The sequence below is a fragment of the Dermacentor albipictus genome, unplaced genomic scaffold, assembly GCF_038994185.2.
Source record: "Dermacentor albipictus isolate Rhodes 1998 colony unplaced genomic scaffold, USDA_Dalb.pri_finalv2 scaffold_13, whole genome shotgun sequence".
Lineage (NCBI taxonomy): Eukaryota > Metazoa > Arthropoda > Arachnida > Ixodida > Ixodidae > Dermacentor > Dermacentor albipictus.
In genome coordinates, this window is record NW_027225567.1 from 14436923 (window position 1) to 14453051 (window position 16129).

General features: G+C 43.8%; 2 protein-coding genes across 7 annotated transcripts in view; one reads left to right on the forward strand and one right to left on the reverse strand.

Moving 5' to 3' along the window:
* Window positions 1-4943, forward strand: part of LOC139051622 (uncharacterized) — a 290263-nt gene extending 285320 nt beyond the window's left edge. Inside the window, exons 8-9 of the mRNA XM_070528564.1 lie at window positions 214-304; window positions 4293-4943. Coding sequence (XP_070384665.1) covers window positions 214-304; window positions 4293-4312 — 111 coding nt within the window. The 3' untranslated portion in view covers window positions 4313-4943. The remainder of the gene's footprint in view (window positions 1-213; window positions 305-4292) is intronic.
* Window positions 4944-5051: 108 nt separating this feature from the next.
* The window catches only part of LOC139046674 (cytoskeleton-associated protein 5-like), a 109501-nt gene continuing 98423 nt past the window's right edge, over window positions 5052-16129 (reverse strand). For all 6 annotated transcript variants that reach the window (XM_070528617.1, XM_070528619.1, XM_070528618.1 and 3 more), the window contains 3 exons: window positions 8041-8236; window positions 5975-6132; window positions 5052-5413 (listed from right to left, as the gene is read on the reverse strand). In XM_070528617.1, the coding sequence (XP_070384718.1) occupies window positions 5273-5413; window positions 5975-6132; window positions 8041-8236 (495 nt within the window). In that variant the 3' untranslated portion in view covers window positions 5052-5272. The remainder of the gene's footprint in view (window positions 5414-5974; window positions 6133-8040; window positions 8237-16129) is intronic.

Here is a 16129-nt window from a genome sequence, read left to right on the forward strand (position 1 = left end):
GGATGTTAAAGTTAGTCCGATAATGATATCCACTGGATGTCCCCAGGACGACTGCTGTAGGACTTGGACGTCGGGATCTTATCCGGACGTCCGAGGGAGTTTCAATGCCCATTGGGATATATTGGTTGCACTACTTGTACTTGAATTGCTGTGACTAGTTGCATGCCAAAGGAAAACATCCAACATGACATCGTCCTTGCATCTTGCTTACAGGTTCCTGGGGGCCAACAGACACTGCCACTGATTTGGACATTGCCTCGGCAGATGCCCCCAGCTGCATCCAATGTTGTAAACAATGCCACAGGTAGGCATCACGTTGTTGTGGCTTCATATTTCAACATTCTGCACTAACTGCTGTCAGAACGCATACCCACTAGGACATTGCACTAGCTGCACCTAAGCCATGCATGTCTCAGTATTCTACTGCTAGCCTATACTTGTGGACTTGTTGATGTCATCACTTCAATCTTGTGCCACTTCTAGCTGTGCACCCCTTGTCTTGATAGTCACCATTACATACTGCACACTGTTGTGTATGAGTCACTTATAGCTCCTGTACACTTCCATTAATCTGACTTCAGTTAAGCAATATGATCTCGACATAAGGTTTTGACTGGTACCCATACATTTGTATGGACCAAAACTTCACTTATTTTGATCCTGAAATTGGCTTTGGCTGGATTATTAGAACTTGACAGATAAGCACACGTGCCCGACCTCAGTAGTGATCCTAACAGTGACGCCAGTTGCTACAGAATGTCTTGGCAGCTCTTAGGGAACAGTGAATGCACATTCGAAGGCACATTATAGCCCATCAGAGATGAACTAGCAACGTTCCTTCTTATTCTGGACCTACATATTGCTACGGAACAGCCGCCACAGTGTGGCTGCACTGAGGAGGACGAAGACGACGTGTGTGCCGGTTTGATATAGCGTCGCCATTTTGGCTCCGTGAGCTTACCTGTAAATAAATTGTAAATGGTATTCGGCTTCAGCTTCACATAACATTAATTTGGTGGAGGTAGGCGTTCCCCGTACCCGTCATGGAGCTTCGCAGCGGTCGCAACGGCAACAATGCAACTTCGGCTCCTGCTGGCGGCACTTCATCTATGCAAGCGTCTCCGCCTGCAACCCCGACCTACGTCGCCGTTTTCCCGCCTCGGGATCCTGGTGTTTTCAACAGAGTCGGCAGTCCTCATGTTGACGACTGGCTCCGCTTATACGAACGTGTCAGCACCAGTCACAGGTGGGATCCGACTATTGTGCTTGCGACTTTTCTACCTCAACGGAGTTCCATTGGCGTGGTTCCAGACTCACGAAGAGGAGATCTCGAGCTGGGATCTCTTCAAAGACAAGCTACGCGACCTTTTTGGCAATCCGTTTGGTCAACAAGTCAACGCCAAGAAAGCCCTTGCCACACGTGTACAGACGTCGACCGAGTCCTACGTGTCGTGCATTCTCGACGTGTTGGCCCATTGTGCCAAGGCTGACCCGAACATGACTGAGGACGATAAGGTTAATCACGTCCTCAAAGGCATTGCTGACGACGCCTTCAATTTACTGGTGTTTACTGGTGGGTTAATTAATGTTACGTGAAGCTGAAGCCGCATACTATTTACAATTTATTTACAGGTAAGCTCACGGAGCCAAAATGGCGACGCTATATCAAACCGGCACACACGTCGTCTTCGTCCTCCTCAGTGCAGCCACACTGTGGCGGCTGTTCCGTAGCAATATCACAGACCATACTGGGACTTTGCATGCTCTTTCAGCTCATGGGATTGTTTTACACAACTTACGTTTCTTCCCCCATCGCTGATGCTGTACTGTATTCGATTCCCACCCAGCCCATCTTGCAAGTTGTTTTTTATTCATAAAGGGCCTGCTGGGATTTATCGCTCACGGCCAACGCCGCCGACGCCGACCACACCGGCTTTTCTGCGACACGAGCTCCTTAACGCTATCGCGTCAATATGGCTGTGGCTTAGCTAAGGTTAAGCCCAGGATGCGAAGCATACTAGCCTTTATTTTAGTTGTTGAACCACTGTTTAGCCTGGTGAACTGCTGTTGCTTGGCTATATTTGGTTCGGCTAGACGAAGAAACAACTCGTGCGTTACTCTGCTTCGCCTTCAAGAGTGGAACGCGACAGCGTTCCCGTCGACCCGCCAAGGGGTGTAAGACAATGGGCTACGGCGCAGCGACTACGCGCCCCGCATTGGACGCGGTGAGCGTCGAGCAACGCAGCGTTCGGCGCGGCAACGAAATGTGCGCCTGAGCAAGCGACGCACGCCTAAGGCAACACCGCATTCACTAGAGGCGCTTTTGTACCGCTTTGAAGCATCGTACTCGTGGCTCAGTGGTAGCGTCTCCAGGTCTCACACTCCGGAGACCCTGGTTCGATTCCCACCCAGCCCATCTTGCAAGAGGCGAGTCAAAGCCACCTAGAAAATCAGTCTCTGTAGCCGCAACCTTCGCTTCTCATTCCAACGAGCAGCTCTGTCTCCAGCAGGCATCTCACCTCGTGAGTGTCTAGCAGAGGCAAGCGCAGCTGCTTATATACCGCCGCGAGTTGGAGCACCGTTTCTCCTCTGTCGTGACGTCACGATGTTACGTGGTCAGCCTTGAAGGCGACGGCGCGAGTTGGAGCCCAGTTTCTCCTCTGTCGTGACGTCACGGTGTCACGTGGTATTGAAGGCGACACCGCCGCGCCTGAGGAGCTGGGTTGAGCTCTAATTGCCACGTTTGCAGGTACAAGACTTGCCCTACTGAGATGAAAGTCTGGCCTCTAATATTCAGAGTGGACCCGCTTGACTCGCGTCCATTACAATGTCGCAATTGTTGGCGCTATGGTCACAGCATGGGTGGTTGCACATCCAGCCTTCGTTGTTGCGTCTGCGGCGGGAGCCATTCCGATGTACGTCGCACCTTTTCGCTCATCGTCCAGCTTTCAATATATAGTAAAGCTCATTTCTGGTCTGCATCTCCTATTCATTTATTACATTTTTATTTCTGGTCTAAACTACTCGAGAACAGTATTCCGGAATTAGCATCCCAGAATGTTGGAATGATTACCAGAACCATACGCACAGTTTTTTCGAAGCTCGGAATTGAGTTCAGAAGGGTGTTGGCGGTTTTCTATAAGCCATGTTCTACCAACAAGCCTGTTCAAAGTTGGAAGTTCTAAATTGTTGGCAGTTCAGTGCTCTGTTCACTCCTGTGTTTGTTGTGTTGTATATCAAGACATTTAGCCCGACATGGAATGGTGATTGGTGTACCTGGAGCACGTAGACAATTTCCAGTATCCGAAGTGATATGGTCCTGCACCTGCTAGGGGAATAAGTCATACGAACGCCCATGTGGGCGTACGTCCTACTAACAAGTTCAGCGGATGCCCACCATGTACATCGCTGCACCATGCACTTTAGATATCATCATCATCACCACCTTATTTTATGTCCACTGCAGGACGAAAGGCCCTTTCCATGCGATCTCCAATTACCCCTGTCCTGCGCCAACCAATTCCAACATTGGGCATGCCTTTGTACAAAGACCGTCTGTGAAAGTGTGTTGCATGAAGTTAAGTGACCAACCTGCAGACAAGCGATGCACAAAACATTCCATAAACATTTAGCTGTTGCAGTAGCTGCATGCATGAAACGGGGCTCCATGCTTAGACATAATTAAGTTTCCACATTATGCCGCAGTTTGGCGACGTACTGAACGTTGGTGCCTAAAAATCGTGCTTTCCGGGAACGCATGAACCGATAAAAAATGAGCATAACTCTATGGGTCATTTTTTGCGTTTTCGATTGCGAACGTTGGCGCCGGGAAAACGTACGTAACGGGAACGTATCAACGAGGTTCTACTGTATATACACTTCTCCCCTGGAAGCGTATGCCACGTAGACAACTGGCGGATCCAGAGCTCGGGTGGGCCTGTAGGCCCAGCCGGCGCAAATCTATGGATATGCGCTATGTTCAAGTGCTTAGACATCGGTTTAGGCATCCCAAATGACCCGACTTTTTGCGAACATCAATGCAAACACTGCAAGCATTGAACCGCGAATTTAAGGCACGCATTTTTACGTGATGTACCCAGAAACTTTTTTAAGGGGGCTCACACTTGACCGTGGGAAGGGAAAGGTCAAGGTTGTTGAAAGTCCTTCCACTCATCAAGGTATCATATGGTACAAATAAATCTCGGAGGGGACACAAGCCAGCTGTGTCCTTACCTTTGCCCCTCCCGACTATGCCCCTTATATAACACAGTGCCTTGTTCCTTACTTTGCAGGCGACACCCTGAGTAAATGAATGGCTTCTTTACGACTAGAAACTTCATGGGATGAGGACTCCTGTGCATGACAAATCCTAGCTTTTGCAAGATCAGTTGAAGTTTGCTCTCACTTCGGCACAAAGCTTGATGCGCACTAGCATGTTCAAAACCGAAGCTGTAGGACAGAGAAGCTCCTGCAGGTGTCTCCTGTGCTATTAAAAGGTCTGAAGATGTTGGGCTGAAAAAAAAAAAAAAAGGCGTGCCACAGTGACACCCTATTTGCTTGCTCAATCGCGCCTCCGCTTAGCCGTGCTTCAGGAGCTTCACGATGCCCCAAGTGCCAGACACCTAGGGGTTGCTGGCACTTACGACTGCATATGCCGCAGCTTCTACTGGCCCAGCCTCGCATGCTCTGTACAGTGCTATGTAGCTGCTTGCAAGCCCTGTCAACATCGGAAAAAGCCAGCAATGCTTCCTGCCGGCTATTTACGGCAGATCGACATTCTACCTGAGCCATTATTTTGCGTGGGTTTGGATCACCTTGGCCCCTACCTGAAGTCCAGCTCCGGCAACCAGTGGACTGCTGTCTACTGATTATGTGACGATCCTATGCCATCACTCGTGCACTTCCCATGAGCTGAGCAACCGACGTTGCAGATTTCCTACTCTGGGATATCATTTTAGTACATGGCACCCCGCGACGGCTCCCTACCAACTGCAGCCGCACTTTCCTCTCCCAAGTCATCGCAGACACACACACACACACACACGCACACGCACGCAAAAAAAGCCCTTTTTTATTGGAATAATTAATTCGTGTCAATAAAAGCGCATTTAAAAGCAGATAAACTAAAAGCACATCATGAAGCCTAAGGGGTGCTACTAGTTAAGTTAATTTCCACATTTATTTACACAGGATGAATACGTTATTCATCAAATGCGTGGTGCGGGCGAATAGCTTGCTGTCTGCTAAACAAGCACCTAAACTGCCCTGCTGCTCAGCAGTGAGACTCCTCCGGACTTCTACCATGATTCCTGAAGTCGGCGATGATCTGCTGCGCTGTTTTCGTCAAGTCCTCCGACTGCTGCACGATTTGCTGATACCTTGCCTCATGAACATGCAGGGGTTCACTGAATATCTGCAATAGCACAAAATAACTGTTTCAGCAACAAGGCATAAACAACACGGCAGCTAAAGACTGTTAAAGGTGTAATGACATATTTCAGAATGTCTGCTGTAAGCCATCTGGGAATGCTGTGCACCTCAGTGTCATATTGCAGCCATACCTTCATTAGCAAAAAACTATTTCATAATGTACATTTGCACCTAGCTGTTACAGTAATGGTTATTGTCGTAGTTGTGCAAACAAAATAGTGTTTTTTTAATGACTGCCTTCAATCATTAAAAATGAGGAATGTGTGAATTTCATGAAGTTATCTTTAACAACAGCTTTAGGACAAATATTGCAACTGCAGAATTGAATCAGTCAGTGACTGAAGCATGTCCACTTTGCAGGAATCTGGAGACTAGCACAGTGAGAATGCTCTTCTAAACAATGGCAGACAGCACTTGCTTAAACATTTGGTGTGCCAAAATACTGTTGATATGACCATGGTCTCTAATTACTACTGTAGAACAACATTTGCAGCACATGAACACGCAGTGGTATTTATTACAAGTAGAGGAAGAAGTGACTAACGTCGGGAATGTCTTCTGACGAGGGATAGTCATCGTTACTAAAGTGCCCCTTGACATTCAGCTGATCCAAGACTGCATTAAGGCGAGTTGCCCACTGTTTTCGATTCCAGTGCATGTAGTCTTTGGGCAGCTTCGACAAGTCTCCTTTCCGAGGACTACCTGGGGAAAAAAGAAAAGGGCAGAAAACAATGCATGACTGACAAAAACTAGTGTGGCAGCTTTTGTGTTCACAAATGGAAAATGACATACTATAAGAAATTGAAAGCAGCATACAAAACAGTTCACCAGCCATGAGCACACTGTAATCAAGATCAAGACAGACTGAATGTAAGTCCAAGCTGATTGAGTTCACAAGAAGGGGCTTTTCATAGCTACCAGTATACTTGAGTGTGTGTGTGTGTGTGTGTGTGTGTGTAAAGAGAGAGAGAGAGAGAGAGAGGAGTAATGAAACACAAAGAGGACAGTGGCGGGAATGTCTCGGCATCTTGGAGCATGTATTTTGTATTTGTGTGGTCTTTATTGGAAACCTTGTACCTGCTCCAGAGAAGCAAAATTTAGTTTAGCGTTTTCCTTAATTTACAATCATTTCCTAAAAAACTAGGAACAAAATAAGTGATTCACCGCTGCAGGTGACTATGGCTGCAGTGAGCTTGCACCAAAAACTGTGTTTCCCAGCTGCGCTGGACAAAACTGCACAAGTTAATGAACATTAAAGGGAGACTAAAGAAAAATATTACATCCATTTTATCTGATAAAATCTTTCAAAAGATATTCTTACTTTCTAGGAAGATCCCCATAGAGGTACTTGTTCCAGTTGACATTACATACATTTACTATGTGCACACATTTTGTGACACTTTTTTCATGCGCATTACATGCACATATCATTCCCATGGAATTATAGCTCCGACAAACTTGAAATCTAAAAAGAATACACACACTTAAGTCACTTAATTCAGTTATTTTTGCTATCAGTATTACAAGTTCAGGGAGCCTATTTACTTCTACGAAATGTCATGATCTAGCAGAAAAGTTCATGTAATGCTTAAATTGAGGTGCATAAAAAGTGAAATTCCTCCTCAACATTATTTAATAACTGGGTTATCTGATCTTCCGATATCTGATCAGAGTTTTGATCTTGGTGCGCATAATTTGTTCAGGTGAATGGTGTTCTGGGTAGTTTGGTGTCACGACATGAACAAATGCAGCTAATAAGTACAGTGGGGCTACGCTTCGTATTGTATTGTGTGGTATCTCCCCAACTTTTGCACTGCTGAAAGTATGTCATGGGGCAGCAAGGGCGTAATTTAGATAAAGGTGTGTTTTTTTTTTTTAGCAGTACGGGCAACAAATTTTGGTATTTAAGCCACTCTGCTACACGAAAATGTGCTGCAATATTATATCGCATGGTGGCTTTTCAAGTGCAAGGCTTATGTGTGGCTCCATTGAAGTGCAACTCATTACAGGAATACCACATCACTTACAACTTCTGTGTTAAAGTGTGAATGCAACACACTTTAACACACAATGCCAGCGTGCTTGGAGCTACAATCCCACACATGTTGCCCAACATGCCTGTGCTACCAAAGAGACAACATATAATAATGTGGCAACCACATATAATGTGCTTCAGCTGAGATTCTGGTGCAGACTTGATGCAATTATTATTGTACCTTAAGCAACAACGATGAATAGATTTTAAAGGTAACTTCAACAATGACATTTTTGCATCTTAAAGGAGATTATGGTTCTCCAACACCATGCACAATCTACAAAAGTGTGGTGTCAGTCAGTTCGCACTGCTGCAGCTCAATGCTTAGGGCAGTCATGGTTTCACTCCCATGTACAGTTCGCAATGGATGAAAGGTTAGCCTACTAGGCTGGTGCTGCGGCTTAAATGCAAGCACGTGAACAAGATGTACCCTGTGCTTTCAGATCACAACAAACGAAGGTGCTTGCAACATTGGCCACATAAAAAGGAACGCCTTTAAAGCTGCTGCAGTATGCATTAGCAGCAGCTGCACATTGGCTGCAAGCAGGTGCAAAAGAACTGAACATTTTGCTTACTAGAGTAGCTGTGGCGATTGGTATCATTCATGCGCAGAGGAAGAACGTGCGCTACATTGGAGCCTGGAGGTTGCCTTTCAAGTTCGTTTAGCCGTGTTCGCACTAGCTCGCGGATGTGGGGTGCAAGGCTGCGGTAAAGCTGGTCCACATTGATGCCTGGGTTCTTCTTACACAGCCGGTGCAGTACCTGAATGTTCTGGAAAAGGAAAGCAAATAAAACTCTGGCAGAGAATAAGTAATGAAACATTCCAACAGCGCTGCCAATAGAAAGAAAGACATATACATTCAAGTTCGTTTTTCTTAATGTTGCTCCCCATAAATGGCGTCACGTGTACTTACATTTTGTAGGCGACCACTTTTTATCAGGCTAATCACTGTTAGCAAGTTATTGCTCGAAACATGATGCGCCCTGCTGTATCCCAAATTTCATGTTGCATATTCTATGGCATAGCCTTTTCTTGTGTGTGAAACAAATAGTTTTGTACATTCTTGAATGTACATGAGCACCAGTGATCACTTTGAAATGCACAGCAATGTGTGTATAAATAGTGGATCAACTTAAGGGTCTGTTGAGTTTTGACAAACAATAACTGTGCTCAATGTGGTCATGATTTTAACATCACTTGCATTTCTGGGCACAAGTTCGCCAGATAAGGAGTTCGATTTTTAACTCTCGCTAAGCATTGAGTTGTTCTTCACCATCACGATAACGCAACATTATGGCTTGTTGGCCAGACCACCTTGCCTGGTGAACAATTTAGAGCAGGACATGACAAAGCCAAGAAGGCTAGCAGGGTTCAATTGAATCTGGCATCATGCACATTCGGATGCAACAGCTGTGAAAAGATTTTTGGGTAAACCCCCAATTATAGGGTCTACCATCCCAAAGCAACGCATGAAGTATGAGAGATGCCATACCAAAGAACTCTGAATTCAACCCCATGAAGTTCCTAAACGTACATCTAAATTGAACATCTCTGCATTTTTGCCCCCACCAGAAGGCGCACATCGTGCATGGAAATTGGTTGCACGACTTTGTGCTCGGCAGCACAAAGTCGCCACAGCCACCTAGTGGCCGCATTGGGTCCCTGCTCTTAAGCACTTTTGTATTTCTGATGACAGCATACAGGACAAACATTCTGCTGGGCTTTGCTGGGTTATGCATTCAGTATCGCACTCAGACAGTGGCCGACAGCATAAGAATAGTTGAAGCCATGTAAGCAGCCTAGATGAAGGTAAGTGTTTGCCAAGACAACTTAAAATGTTGCAAACTGAAAAGACTTGCTAGAGGGACATCTGACAATACAGGTGTCCACAATACCATAGCGCTACACTAGAAACCAAATTTGAGAACATTCGCTAAAGCAACGGGCTATAAATGTCAGCTATTATAACCTAGCTACCATAGGCTACATATGCTCAGAAAGGTGACTGAAAAGGCACTGCATCTACGCACCAAACAAATGTGCTTGAAAAGAAAAAAAAATTAAAGGAAAAAGGAAAAGTACTGGATTTGTGCCGCACTATAACCCCAGACCACTGCAAGCCGCTTTTCAACAACTAAACATCTGCATTTAAGATAATCAGGCATCACTAGCCTACAGGTTAATTTCACCAGTGTTTCAATTCTAATGTAACCAAGCATGAAATATGGTTATCAAACTGGAACTGAAGTAGACACATCACTGATACAAGTAATCTCCATGCCATATTGCGGGAACCAGTGTAAATGGAGACACTTGATCCTCTTGTAAGAACATGAATTGTCCTTTGTGCCCCAAAATGTAAGGTTGAACAGATGCAAGATCTTTGACAGGAGAGCAAGTAGTACTTCACAAGTATTTTCAAATGAGGTGTAAGATCATACTTTTACAGTAATCTTATCTTGAGCACCAACTGAATGTTCAATTTTATAATGGTGCACCCTATAAAACAGTGAATGTAAAACTACCTACGTAAGCACTAGTTGTACCGTGGGGGGCCACAACTTATTGGAATAAACTTTCCTCTATACTGGCACTTATGCCTCCGCAATAAAAATGTGATGAGAAATGCTGCCTTGTCAAACCAAGGAAATGACTGCAATAATACTGGACAAAGTGGGCTACATAAATAGCTGCATAAATAGCTGCATGAATGCATACTTGTATATTGGCAAATGTAGCTGGACTGCCAGCTTGGCAACGTGAGGTATGCATGTGGTCATCGTGAAGACAGCAAGCACTCTGGAGCACGCACCCCGAAAAGGTTCACGGTTGACGATGTTGCGAGTGAGTGACAAATTGTCAGAGGGCTTACCACGGCTAAGTTGGTTGGTGCACCATGCAGTTAATAGGACAGACTGGGAACTAGCTAGCAATAATATCGTAATCACTATGTGACATCTTCACTGTTGAGACAAACATTCTGGTCCAATGCTATGAACAGGGCCCTCTTATGAGGAATCCTATTTTAACTCGTGAAGTGCTCGCCTAAGGCAACCACTGAATGAGGTTTGTTTAAATTGAAAAGTCATTCTTATTATTTTTGGGAGCAAGTTTCTTGTTTAGATTTCCAAATCTGTTACAAAAATTTATTAGAGGAAAAATGAGGCATCAGGCAAAAAGGCCCATAAACTTACAACAAAAGCAGATATGGTAATTCTACAAGCAGCACCTATTGGAGCACCTGAAGCAGACAAAATACACGCTTTAAATGGCCCTGAAGCCGCCACTAGATTTTCATTGTGGAATAAAATGAACATTCGCCAAGAGGTTAGTTTTACCTCTTGGCTAGTGTTCATTTTATTCCACTATGTTCATTCCTCACCAGACAAGTTCCCATCGAACTTTGGATTACACTAGTTTTTCAGTGAAACTTGCCAAAACATGTGTATCTGAAGCATTTCATGCAAAATGTAAATCACTTAGCCAGCAAGCCAGAGAATCCGTGTACAAGGTTATTATTCACAAGCACAAAATGTACACATGAGTTGTTACCACTACAGCGAATGCAAATTAGGGTGAACACCTTGCAGAGGCTTGCGCATGCACAGCAACATCCAGCAACAGCGAATGCAAGGCAGACAAACAAAACACAGTCTGACCACTAATGATGTTGAAAGCTGCAACCTCAAGAGGCATGCAATGAAAAAAAAATATATATATATATATATAGCTGCATGAACGCACACTTGTATGTCAGCAAATGCAGCAGGCCTGCCACCTTAGCAAGATGAGTCACTCATAAGACAGGAGTCCTACAGTCGAGTCTCTCACAATAATAGCTTTAGGCAGCAAAAAAAAAAAAAAGATTTGACAAGCATAGAGGCAAATGTCTACGTTGCAGTGTACAAGTTCATAGCAAGGCCACAAAGGTAAATTTTTTGCTTGAGGAGTCTACAAAAGAAAGAAAAAAATCAGCTCTCAAGGAGAATAACTTGTTTGTAATCAAACGGAACGACACAGAAAGACGTGACAGTTTAAAAAGGCTGGAAACAATAAAAGCCATAAAAACTAACAGAAAGATGACATGTCCATGCCCTCCTCTATGGCATTTTGCATGTAACTAATCGATGTCAATATTTTGCGGAAAGCAGCAACGAAAGAGGCAATGATGGGAAGAGTGAAACTGTATTTCAAGTTTTGATTTGTTTTAACCGTTTTTCCAGACTGTCTTTATGAAAAAGTTTGCTGAATTTTGTTGTAAGCTGTTATTTTTACTGATCATATGTTCATATTAGTCTCCCCATTTTTCCCAAGGAGTGTAATCAGAAGCGTGAATCATATGCAGGGGTGAAATGTATGAGTGAAATACAATACAGCCTAAAAAAGAAAAAAAAATTTTTTTTACACATCCAATATCAATAAAGATCTTTCATCCAGTCAACAAACTCGCAAGTACTGTTAGTCAAGGCATAATGCTTCTGTAAAGCAAAGTGTGGAATTCGTCTTACTCAACAAAATACATCAACATGCTGTATTTGAGAAACACAAAACGGGGCAGCATTCACACAGGCTTGCATTGGCTTAATCATATCCAAAGCACTTCAGACATGCACCAGATGATTCCGTGGCAGAAACAAGACCTTTCACAGATTAACTATCCCATACCAGCAGGCATAAATTCTGGATAATAGAGAGCTTTTTAGTCAGGACATATGTGCGCTAATGTTCGAGGGTTTCATGTCCTGGAATTGCATAGTGATCTACGAGGGATGCTGTAGTGGAGAGCTCTGGATTATACTGACCACCTGGATTTGGCTAACGTGCACCCACAACACGGTACATTAGTGCTCTTACATTTCACCCTTGTTGGATTGTGGTTGCCATGTCTGGGAATCCTACCCGCTATCCCGTGCTCAACGGTGCAATGCCACAGAGTCTGCGTTAAATATGCTTAAAGGGCCCCTAAACAAACTGGAGGTCAAAATTTTGTTTATAGTGATAGCTGTGTAAGAGTCTACAACAGTCGCAAGAATTTTTGAAAATGACGCTACCAAAGCAGAGTTACAGACACTTGATGATCAAGAATGCCAGCTGCCATGCAGCTTACCCTCTCCTTCGTGTCTCTCCCCTTAAGCAGTTTCTTCTCGCCCTGTACTCCTGTGAACTCCTCTAAATGGCATGTGGACACTACATTACAAACGTCATGTTCACATTTCTCTTTCCTAGTTTCAAAACACCGTCCACATCCGGTTGACATAATTTTGCATTTTTCGTCTACCCACTGTCGCTGCCATGCCAGCCTGTGCTCTGTGTTCCCGTGAAGCAGTGCCATGAGGCACCCTGTGTTGCGAACGATACGCGATCACTGCCCGTTTTGTTTACAATACACTGTTAGAGGCCTAACACACCTCACAAACAGAAAAGAGAAAGCACAAACAAACAGACGAAGGAGGCATTCTGTACACAATATGTGTGTATATTTGAAATGTGTGAAAAAAATTGTCAGGGTTTGTTTAAGTGGAAACAGGAGAGGAGTGTCAACAGCGGCACTGACAGCATCATCGAATGTTGCCAGATGCTGCTGAATTCAAGCTAAATGCAGAGGAATGTTTTGTTTTTCTATAGTGTGACGCTTCTTGGTGGAGAAACACATACTGTAAGAAACTTTGCACTGTGGCGCTACCATCTTCTTGCCGGCAGAAAAGAGGACACATCCACAGAATGAAATAACGAGGTTTGTGTGGTATAGTTGAGCAAAGAGTCACAAGAACATTGCCGCCAGCTCAGCTGTTTGCGACTCCATCCTGTACTCTGCTAAAATGCTTAAACTAAGAATGTACACATTGGCTATGAAAGAGCTAACCATAAAAACCCAGATAGCAAGTTTCATTTACACTTACATGTCTCAATGTTCGTAAATGCAATCATTAAATGCAAAAACAGCAATGTACGCAACTTTCTACAACAAGTGATCTTTCAAGATCAGGAACATGAACACGTAATTGTGGGAAAGAAGGTAGACTACCAGAGCCCTAGTCCAGGTGCAGTACATGATTCATTAAAGTTGAGCACTAGGGGAAAAAAAGAAAGGAAAAGTTGAACTATTGTGAACCTTTAAAGTGCACTGTAGATAAGATTTAAAGGGGCCCCAAAACAGCTTTTAGCAGAGTATCAAAAGAAAGTGAAGTGAGCCATTGAACACTTCATGAATTTGCTTCCATGATAATTTTTCGTTCACCAAAATAATCAATGTCAATGCAGGCATGGTCAGAAACTTTTTACCCATGGCTAATTTAAAATGAGCAATGTGACCGAAAGTGCAGTTGACGCGTTTTGCATTTGCTTCCAGTTCAGGTCTGCCTGAAGCTTCAAGTAAATGCAGATGAACTGGAAAAACAAGCTTTTCAAGCTTATAGGTCTCATGAACCAAAGTAACAGCCTGGAAAAAGAATACTTTACTTAGGGATGGGAACACTAATTCAAAATGTAATCCCTTTCAATACATAAAAAAAAACTTCCAGCATAGTGAACTCAAGTAGATAAGTATTGTTCTACACGATGAGCATCCACAGCACGCCAGAAGGATAATGACAGGCAACATTTCGTTTACTCCCGTTGGCATATAGCCTCCACTTCCCACTTTGCTCAATTCATTGCGGTTAGTTTTGCCTACTTTCTAGTGTGTGATGGTACATTTCAAGCATGTGTTTGTGCATGCATATGCTTTCTTTGTCTTTTATTCTCATTTATTACACCCGGAGTAGCATGCCAAGCCTCAGAGGCTAACCTCTCCAGCTACCATTACAGTTTCTCTTTTGCATGCAGGTTCTTGTATACCATTTCCTTGTGATCCAATACTGAGATATACAAAACAAAGGGTAAACCACTTGTAGCGAGCTGCATAGCAGTGAGTGTTCAGAAGTCCAATGGCACGAGTGGCTTTTCTAGCAGTCTACCTCAAAAAAAAAAAAAGAAAGTAGTAGAAGAGAGAGGCAATATTTTTCCACAAACACTATGTCCTGCACTCTCTGCGTGTTTCAATCTTTTGCTCTACCTTTCTACCATCGTTGCACAATTTCTTCGACAAGTTAGACCAACTATGGCTGAGCCAGAGTTTGTCTTTAACTAAGGTGCACAATGTCGTTTCAAACTATGTGTATTCTACTGTTGAAATGAAGCTTGCTCATTTTGTACTACTACTGCTGTGTGAGAGAGAGAGAGAGCCTGTGTTTCCACAAGAGATGGATAAAATTGTGCTTGTATATAGTGGAATTTGTAAAATCCCCCAAAATGCGTGTAAGTATGACAGAGTGCCTAATCAAACTTCCGTGAGCTGGTGCATTCACCGCTACAGTGGTGGACATATCTTAAGACATGATGCTCCTTTGCCCCACACCGTGTGGGGCACGGTTCGTGCCCCACACGGCGTTCGTGTTGTCCACTTCTCTACTCTTGTGTCCTGTCTGCACGCCTCACTTCTATTTTGCATTATGAATCCTTACCAACTAGCTCAGCTTTCTGTCGTTCTAAACAATTAGTGCTTTGTGCTGCGTTGCTGTAGCAATGCCTCGTCAACACTAGGGCTGGGCGATCGATAGATTAACCTTCCGATTAATCAATCAACTCTTTACCTACCACACCCATTGAGCATTGTTAGCCCACAAACAATAGTTTCGAACGGCGTTTTCAAGACCTTCTATGCCACTTATGGACACTGCGCCATGCGACATATAGTAGGAGAACTAAACTTTCGTTTCTTACGGAGTTAGCATCTTTTTCCTCGCTTGGCGGCGATTTTTGAATTAGCATCGAAGATGCGTACGTGCTCTTCGGGGTTGAAAACAAAAATGGCCACCTCCAAAACATCGTGTATTTCATTATTCCACTGCGTCTGCACCAACTTTATCGACCGCTCAAACAACAGCGAGTTGGAGGATGCTGCCTTGAGTCCGAGGATGCTGCCTTTTCATCTGATCGTCTTTTTCCTCGCTTGGCGGCGATTTTTGAATTAGCATCGAAGATGCGTACGTGCTCTTCGGGGTTGAAAACAAAAATGGCCACCTCCAAAACATTGTGTATTTCGCTATTCCACTGCGTCTGCACCAACTTTATCGACCGCTCAAACAACAGCGAGTCGGAGGATGCTGCCTTGAGTCCGAGGATGCTGCCTTTTCATCTGACCGATTCTGAGAGCGACGATGATGGAAACCAACCCGGAACTTGAACATGCACCACTACTAGTTTGCACTCCTCCGCCAGCTGAAGCCATTCAGCACAAGCCAGCTAACATACCGAAACTGCAAGAAATCTTTCATGACAGCTAAATGCAGCAAAAAAAAAAAAAGTTTACTGCAAGACTTGCAACGTTCCCCTATGTTTCACATCCCTATGTTTCACATTGAGAAGCTGCTTTGCTACATGGCACAGCCAGCTGCAGGGTTTCCAGATAAATTGCTGTAGTGTAAGCAGTGTTCAAGCAAAATTTGATTTACTTGCAGATAGTGACTATAAGCAAAACATTTTGAATACTACGAAAATTTTACACAATTTTTTTCTCTTTTTAAATAGAAGCATATCCTTAAAGTATTTCAATTTTATTCTACAATCTTGTTTTTGGCAATTTATATTTTTTTTGTGATATACATTTAGTAAATAAAAGTTGT